The sequence below is a fragment of the Oncorhynchus mykiss genome, chromosome 10 (assembly GCF_057628025.1).
Source record: "Oncorhynchus mykiss isolate SJ-2025 chromosome 10, ASM5762802v1, whole genome shotgun sequence".
Lineage (NCBI taxonomy): Eukaryota > Metazoa > Chordata > Actinopteri > Salmoniformes > Salmonidae > Oncorhynchus > Oncorhynchus mykiss.
In genome coordinates this window covers 17,444,563-17,453,781 of record NC_143031.1, presented here as the reverse complement: position 1 = coordinate 17,453,781, position 9,219 = coordinate 17,444,563, and the positions used below count along the sequence as shown (strand labels likewise).

General features: G+C 45.1%; 1 protein-coding gene across 6 annotated transcripts in view; it reads left to right on the top strand.

The window, feature by feature from the left end:
* The window catches only part of LOC110533427 (CMP-N-acetylneuraminate-beta-galactosamide-alpha-2,3-sialyltransferase 4), a 52,279-nt gene extending 46,058 nt beyond the window's left edge, over positions 1 to 6,221 (top strand). For all 6 annotated transcript variants that reach the window (XM_090186033.1, XM_021617616.3, XM_021617617.3 and 3 more), the window contains one exon: positions 5,908 to 6,221. In XM_090186033.1, coding sequence (XP_090042159.1) covers positions 5,908 to 6,108 — 201 coding nt within the window. In that variant the 3' untranslated portion in view covers positions 6,109 to 6,221. The remainder of the gene's footprint in view (positions 1 to 5,907) is intronic.
* Positions 6,222 to 9,219: the final 2,998 nt, after the last annotated feature.

The following is a 9,219-nucleotide window of genomic DNA, read 5'->3' as shown; positions in this document are numbered from 1 at the left end:
AGCAGCACATTACGTGAAGCACCCACAAGTGTCAGTAAGAGTGTGTGATTGAGAGTTTTTTGCAGCTCTTGAACATTAGTCAGAAACAAAAACAAACAAAAACAATTTCTCCTGAGATAAAACAAGAACAAACAGCAAATTAAGAGTTTTCAGAAATATTGATAAATTAGCTTTTATTGTGTAAAGAAATGTTTTTTTCACGATCTAATCAGGGTTCTTTTTTTGATAATTCAATACAGTAATATGAAATATGTATGTAAAACATTTACATTTGACATTTTATTATTGTAGTAGATGCTCTTATCCAGAGCGACAGTGAGTGCATGCATTCAAATGTTCATCATACCAGCAACAAGATGGTGAGCCAAGCCCACTTATTCACCTCTATATGTAGTACTCCAGTCCTATGGCATCCTTCATTCGGGTGTGAGGTACCATTAAATCGTCTACAGGACCTGACAACAGAAGCATAGAAATATTCTAAACCTGATGTATAGGTTGTCAGAAAAAGCGATATTGACAGAGAGCAAGGGGGAGACACAGACAGACAGAAATACAAGCAAAAACACATGTATTATATTTGGTCAAACTTAATTCAACACCAAGACCATACTTGGCTTCTATTATGTGATGGTTCTTTACGATGCATCATTATTAAAGCGCAACGTTGATACCTGGTATTTCAAATTAAACCAGTCAATAGCCGGAGGAAATTGTCTGGAAGCATTGCCCCATTTTTATAGAACCACATTAGGATTTGCAGAGAGAGAGTTGCAATGTTGTATTTATCAGTTTTAGTGGAACAATGGTTTTTGGGGAACAGCTTGCCAGGGATCAAACAATGGTGATCAGGCCTAGTACCAATGTATAGTAAGTACATTGTTTAAGGGACCAGTCTCAATGCAGAGAGGATGTTGCAATACGCTCTCCTTCTCTCATAAGTATCACTTCTAAATGTGGGTGTCTTTGTTTGCTTTGCATGTTGAGCTATATCATTCTAATTGCATGTGGCTGTGCTTTCATGCCTCTTCCATTTACTAATAATTTTTTCTGTTTGTTTTAACATTTGTCAGGGAAATTACCTTTCAAATGTAAGTATTCTATCATAAGAGATTTGTATTCTGCATTTGATCATTTGTGCCTGCCCTATTCTAATCTGAGCTTCTTCCACGTCAGCTGTTCTTTTTGAATTACAAAACAAATGCTCATTGTCTGGGTTTGAGCAATCGTCTCTGTCTAATCAAATCAAATTGTACATGTCACATGCACCGAAAACAACAGGTAGACCTTATAGTGAAATGCTTACTTACAAGCCCTTAACCAACAATGCAGTTTTAAGAAAAATAAGTGTTAAGTAAAAAATAGATAAGTAAAAAATAAAAATATTTAAAGAGCAGCAGTAAAATAACAGTAGCGAGGCTATAAACAGTGGGTACCGGTACAGAGTCAATCCCCCGCACGCGGAACAGGTTAGTTGAGGTAATTGCGGTAATATGTACATGTAGGTAGAGTTAAAGTGACTATGCATAGATAATAAACAGAGAGTAGCAGCAGCGTAAAAGAGGGGGTGGGGGACAATGCAAATAGTCTGGGTAGCCATTTGATTAGCTGTTCAGGAATCTTATGGCTTGGGGGTAGAAGCTATTAAGAAGCCTTTTGGACCTGTACCTGGCGCTTCGGTGTCGTGCGGTAGCGAGAACAGTCTATGACTAGGGTGGCTGGAGTATTTGACAAATCTATATTTGAGCAATTGAGTTTATATGATCAGCACACAACTGTGATACGGAGAGTGAATGGTGACATTTCTTAGGGGTTAGGGTAGGGTTTGGCCGGCAGGGATGTCCTTGTCCCATCTCGCACTAGCGACTCCTGTGGCAGGCCGGCCAAGTGCACACTGACACGGTCGCCAGGTGCACAGTGTTTCCTCTGACACATTGGTGCGGCTAGCTTCGGGGTTAAATGGGCATTGTGTCAAGAAGCAGTGCGGCTTGGTTGGGTTGTGTTTCGGAGGATGCACAACAGTGGATGGAATTTTTGACCGCCTCATTGAAACAATTGAGCATGTCAAATGCAAGATCCGTGAAGATACTCACACAAAAGGGATGTGGGTATGTTATGGACAAGAGCAATGCAAATTTCAATTCAGAGAGACACAACAATTTGTTTCACTGTCTGGCTGAGCTGCATGATAATGCTCACAGGAGGGGGTTCTGACCACCTTGAAGTCAGTGATGGAACTGATGGCCCCACAATCCTTAGCCCTGGCCTGTGTACTAATGGTATCAGATAGAACTTTGGACGTCTTTGACTTGAAAGCCTACAATGCAGAACAACATGGCCACTCAAACCGCTTGCCAGTCATCAAGTTACACAATACAATTCTGTGAGTATTTTCACTTACAGCAATGTTGTTTGATATTTATTCACAGAACTGAGTTTGCACTTCCTTCAACAGATATATGCCACTCATTTGCTTCTGTTGACACTCATTGACACTTTTCTCAGGTTGGACCACTGTCGGATTCAACCAGACAGCTTTGAAACTGTGGCATTATCTCTAATGTGTGCCAATAACTATATCAGAGAACTGGATCTGAGCAACAACAACAGTCTCAAATGATTAACTGTTCAGGAGTCTCATGGCTTGGGAGTAAAAACTGTTGAGAAGCCTTTTTGTCCTAGACTTGGCACTCCGGTACCGCTTGCCATGTGGTAGTAGAGAGAACAGTCTATGACTGGGGTGGCTGGGGTCTTTGACAATTTTTAGGGCCTTCCTCTGACACCGCCTGGTGTAAAGGTCCTGGATGGCAGGCAGCTTAGCCCCAGTGATGTACTGGGCCGTACGCACTGCCCTCTGTAGTGCCTTGCGGTTGGAGGCTGAGCCATTGCCGTACCAGGCATTGATGCAACCAGGCATTTGACAGTTGCGATGCTCTCGATGTTGCAGCTGTATAACCTTTTGAGGATCTCAGGACCCATGCCAAATCTTTTTAGTTTCCTGAGGGGGAAAAGGCTTTGTCGTGCCCTCTTCACGACTGTCTTGGTGTGTTTGTTGTTGACCCACCATACGACCACCAGTGTTTCCTGATCAAGTGTGACAGTGAGAGACAGGTACGGTGTGGGATAAAGATCGAAAGTGAGAGGCATACCCAGTGAGCGAAATGATGTTAAAAAGAAGTCTGATGTTAAAGTTAATGTTTTAAAGACTATGTAGCGTTGCAAAGGGTTGGAAACTTTCTTGTTAATCTCCAGAATTTTTCTGGAAGTCTTCCATGGGAAGTTAAGCCCTGGAATTTGGGGAATTTAGCTTAAATTCATCAAAAATGTTAGCTTATAACAGTGAACCTTTTTTGTGGGATAAACACAAGGCAATTATAGGTCTTGTGGCATATTTTGGTTAAACTATCCCCAATTCAATGGAATTGCAACCCTCTGCATGCACAGTGCATTCTTCCATCACATGTACAGCTGATTGTAAATCTTGCACACTAATGAGATGCTATTGAGCCCATACTACTATGCTGTCTGAGCCAAGAACTACATGCTTTCTGGTAAGTTTTGATTACAATACTGGGTGGGGTGAATATATTTTATAAGACATACATGATTTTTTGTTAACTAGTAAATAGTAGCCTACAGAAAAGTTGTAATGTTCGTTGTCTTCCTCTGATGAGGAGTAAGATAGATCGGACCAATTTGCAGCGTGGTATGTGTCCATTTTAATATAAAAAAAACCTACACCAGAAAATAACAACGTGAAACAAACGGAACAGTCCCATGTGGCACAAACACGGAAAATAAACACTCACAACTCAAAAGTGAAACCAGGCTACCTAAGTATGATTCTCAATCAGGGACAACGATTGACAGCTGCCTCTGATTGAGAACCATACTTGGCCGAACACAGAAATCCCAAATTATAGAAAAACGAACATAGACAACCCACCCAACTCACGCCCTGACCATACTAAAACAAAGATAATATAACAGAACTAAGGTCAGAACGTGACAAAAGTGTGTTTAAATAATTTCTAACTGCTAACTGAGGAGTGTTAATTAAGCTGTTTCATACATGTTTCATTTTAAAACATTTATCTTACAAAGGAGTTGGTTAATCTAACTGCTTAACTATTTATATGTACCTGGAATTGTATTTGTTGTTTTTTATACAATTCCCTTTCTAATCTTTACAGGAAAATGCCACGGACACTATCTGATGTGTGGAAACATTTCATTGCAGCTAACATAGAAGGAAATGTGTACATTTGTAAATACCATGCCAAATCATATGTGAAGAATGCAGCAAAGATGCAGAATAATCTGGCCAAGTGCATAAAGTTCCCTCAGTGTTCACAACAAGCAACCTCTAACAAAAGTCCCCTATTTTCTATTTGAGGTGAAAATGATGAATCAGACACCTTATCGATAGCAACAGCTCATGGTCCTCCTGGAATCAGAAGTTGTTTTGACTCAATGGAGGGACGTAGTCAGATAAATGCTGATGAATGTCTGGCATGAGTTGTGTATGCAACTGGTTCACCTCTATTGGAAGAGATTTCTGAATGTTCTTCGGGCCAGCATACACCCCTCCAATCAGCCATGCTTTATCTATTAATTTGCTGGATGCAGAGTTTAACAGAGTTCAAGTGAAGGTCAAGCAAATCATAGAGAAAGCAGACTGTATTGCAATCATCTCTGATGGGTGGTCGAATGTTCGTGGGCTAGGAATAATTAACTACATTATCTCCACCCCTCAACCAGTATTCTACAAGAGCAGACACAAGGGACAACAGACACACCGGTCTCTACATTGCAGATGAGCTGAAGGTAGTCATCAATGACCTTGGACCACAGAAGGTATTTGCACTGGTGACAGACAATGCTGCGAACATGAAGGCCGCTTGGTCTAAAGTGAAGGAGTCCTACCCTCACATCACACCCATTGACTGTGCTGCTCATGCATTGAATCTGCTCCTCAAAGACACCATGGCACTGAAAACAATGGATACACTCTACAAGAGAGCCAAGGAAATGGTTAGGTATGTGAAGGGTCATATAGCAGCAATCTACCTCACCAAGCAAAGTGAGAAGAATAAGAGCACCACATTGAAGCTGCCCAGCAACACACGTCGGGATGGTGTTGTCATCCTGTTTGACAGTCTCCTGGAGGGCGCGGAGTCACCAACATCAGCCACCTCAGAGCACAACTGGCACTTGTTTGGGAACACACACACCAAAGCACGCAACAGGCTGACCAATACAAGGGTTGAAAAATTGGTGGCCATCCGGGCAAATCTGAGGCTTTTTGAGCCTGACAACAAGCCATCCTCAACAATGTTGAAAAGTAACAGTGAAGATGAGGCCTCACAATCGGATGTTGAAGAGGTGGACATTGAGGAGGTCCAGGGAGAAGACATGGAAACCTGAGAGGAAGACAACCAAAGCTTTAGTTTCTAAACTATCATTTTACAGATGTATGTTGAAAACGTTTTTTGGAAATGCGATGGATAATTGGGGATCATTCAATATTCCCTTTCTTTTGTTGTTCGGTGAAATCATCTCATGTGAAGAGTCAACTAATTTAATTAAAGTTAAATTTTTAATTAAATTGGTTTAAAAAAATTATATTGGAAGGATTTAATAATTTGCAATTATGTCTACTTATGATATATTTTATATAGACATTGAAAAGACAACTCTGCGGATGTTGAAAATCAGTCTTTGTCCTATGTTATAAAGTGCATATTTTAATGACGAAGAATTGTTTTGTTTTTTTGTTTGTCGTTTCTATGGTTTAAATGTCAACTGTACATAATGTCACATAATATCTAGATGTCAGTGATGTGCAGTTCGCAAACAATTCATCATTTTCTTGTACTTTTACCTTTTTTTCTCCCCAATTTGTAGTTACGGTCTTGTCCCATCTCTGCAACTCCCCTCCGGACTCCGGAGTGTCGAAGGTCAAGAGCCATGCGTCCTCCGAAACACGACCCTGCCAAGCCGCACTGCTTCTTCACACACTGCTCGCTTAACCCAGATGCAACAATGTGTCGGAGGAAACACTGTCTAGCTGGCGATCGATTATTTTTAAACAACTCTTTTTACTGACACCAGAGTCATAATTTATTTTTTTCTGAGTAACTCATTCATTTTAGTTGTTAATTTGACCTGCTGGCCGCAATGAATCCTACGGGCAATATTCGCTCCTCCTGTTACGGTGAGTGAATGAGGACCCAAAAGCGAACTAACTTAAACAGAGCTTCTTTAATAACCAAACATAGGTAGGCTCAGATAGACCGGCAGATTCCGACAGGACAGGACAAGGTTACAGCAAACATGACGATAGTCTGGTTCAGGCATGAAACACAACAAACAAGAATCCGACAAGGACAGGAACAAAAACAGAGAGAGATATAGGGGACTAATCAGAGGGAAAAGGGGAACAGGTGGGAGAAGGGGTGACGAGGTAGTCAAGAGGAGACAAGGAACAGCTGGGGGAAAGCGGGGGAGAAAAGGTAACCTAATACGACCAGCAGAGGGAGACAGGGTGAAAGGACAGGACAGAAAGACACAACATGACAGTACCCCCCCACTCACCGAGCGCCTCCTGGCGCACTCGAGGAGGAAACCTGGCGGCAACGGAGGAAATCCTCGATCAGCGCACGGTCCAGCACGTCCCGAGAGGGAACCCAACTCCTCTCCTCAGGACCGTACCCCTCCCAATCAACGAGGTACTGGTGACCACGGCCCCGAGGACGCATGTCCAAAATCCTGCGGACCCTGTAGATGGGTGCGCCCTCGACAAGGATGGGGGGGGGGGGGGGGAGACGAGCGGGGGCGCGAAGAACGGGCTTAATACAGGAGACATGGAAGACCGGGTGGACGCGACGAAGGTATCGCGGAAGAAGAAGTCGAACTGCGACAGGATTAATGACCCGAGAAATACGGAACGGACCAATGAACCGCGGGGTCAACTTGCGAGAAGCCGTCTTAAGGGGAAGGTTCTGAGTGGAGAGCCAAACTCTCTGACCGCGACAATATCTAGGACTCTTAGTTCTACGCTTATTAGCAGCCCTCACAGTCTGCGTCCTATAACGGCAAAGTGCAGACCTGACCCTCTTCCAGGTGCGCTCGCAACGTTGGACAAAAGCCTGAGCGGAGGGGACGCTGGACTCGGCGAACTGAGATGAGAACAGCGGAGGCTGGTACCCGAGGCTACTCTGAAAAGGAGATAGCCCGGTCGCAGACGAAGGAAGCGAGTTGTGGGCGTATTCTGCCCAGGGGAGCTGTTCTGACCAAGACGCAGGGTTGCGAAAAGAAAGACTGCGTAAGATGCGACCAATAGTCTGATTGGCCCGTTCTGCTTGACCGTTAGACTGGGGGTGAAAGCCGGAAGAGAGACTGACGGAAGCCCCAAGCAAACGGCAAAACTCCCTCCAAAATTGAGACGTGAATTGCGGACCTCTGTCCGAAACGACGTCTGACGGAAGGCCATGAATTCTGAAAACATTCTCGATGATGATTTGTGCCGTCTCTTTAGCAGAAGGAAGCTTAGCAAGGGGAATGAAATGAGCCGCCTTAGAGAACCTATCGACAACCGTAAGAATAACAGTCTTCCCCGCTGACGAAGGCAGTCCGGTGACAAAATCTAAGGCGATGTGAGACCACGGTCGAGAGGGAATGGGAAGCGGCCTGAGACGGCCGGCAGGAGGGGAGTTACCGGACTTAGTCTGCGCGCAGACCGAACAAGCAGCCACGAAACGACGCGTGTCATGCTCCCGGGTGGGCCACCAAAAACGCTGGCGAATGGAAGCAAGCGTACCCCGAACGCCAGGGTGGCCGGCTAACTTGGCAGAGTGAGCCCACTGAAGAACGGCCAGACGAGTAGGAACGGGAACGAAAAGAAGGTTCCTAGGACAAGCGCGCGGCGACGGAGTGTGAGTGAGCGCTTGCTTTACCTGCCTCTCAATTCCCCAGACAGTCAACCCGACAACACGCCCCTCAGGGAGAATCCCCTCGGGGTCAGTGGAGGCTACTGAAGAACTGAAGAGACGAGATAAAGCATCAGGCTTGGTGTTCTTAGAGCCCGGACGATAAGAAATCACGAACTCGAAACGAGCGAAAAACAGCGCCCAACGCGCCTGACGCGCATTAAGTCGTTTGGCAGAACGGATGTACTCAAGGTTCCTATGGTCAGTCCAAACGACAAAAGGAACGGTCGCCCCCTCCAACCACTGTCGCCATTCGCCTAGGGCTAACCGGATGGCGAGCAGTTCGCGGTTTCCCACATCATAGTTACGTTCCGACGGCGACAGGCGATGAGAAAAATACGCGCATGGGTGGACCTTGTCGTCAGAGAGGGAGCGCTGAGAAAGAATGGCTCCCACGCCCACCTCTGACGCGTCAACCTCGACAACGAACTGTCTAGAGACGTCAGGTGTAACAAGGATAGGAGCGGATGTAAAACGATTCTTGAGGAGATCAAAAGCTCCCTGGGCGGAAACGGACCACTTAAAGCACGTCTTGACAGAAGTAAGGGCTGTGAGAGGAGCTGCCACCTGACCGAAATTACGGATGAAACGACGATAGAAGTTCGCGAAGCCGAGAAAGCGCTGCAGCTCGACGCGTGACTTAGGGGCGGGCCAATCAATGACAGCTTGGACCTTAGCGGGATCCATCTTAATGCCTTCAGCGGAAATAACAGAACCGAGAAATGTGACGGAGGAGGCATGAAAAGTGCACTTCTCAGCCTTCACAAAAAGACAATTCTCTAAAAGGCGCTGGAGGACACGTCGAACGTGCTGAAGATGAATCTGGAGTGACGGTGAAAAAATCAGGATATCGTCAAGGTAAACGAAAACAAAGATGTTCAGCATGTCTCTCAGGACATCATTGACTAATGCCTGAAAGACAGCTGGAGCGTTAGCGAGGCCGAAAGGAAGAACCCGGTATTCAAAGTGCCCTAACGGAGTGTTAAACGCCGTCTTCCACTCGTCCCCCTCCCTGATGCGCACGAGATGGTAAGCGTTACGAAGGTCCAACTTAGTGAAAAACCTGGCTCCCTGCAGGATCTCGAAGGCTGAAGACATAAGAGGAAGCGGATAACGATTCTTAACTGTTATGTCATTCAGCCCTCGATAATCTATGCAGGGGCGCAGAGACCCGTCCTTCTTCTTGACAAAAAAAAACCCCGCTCCGGCGGGAGAGGAGGAGGGGACT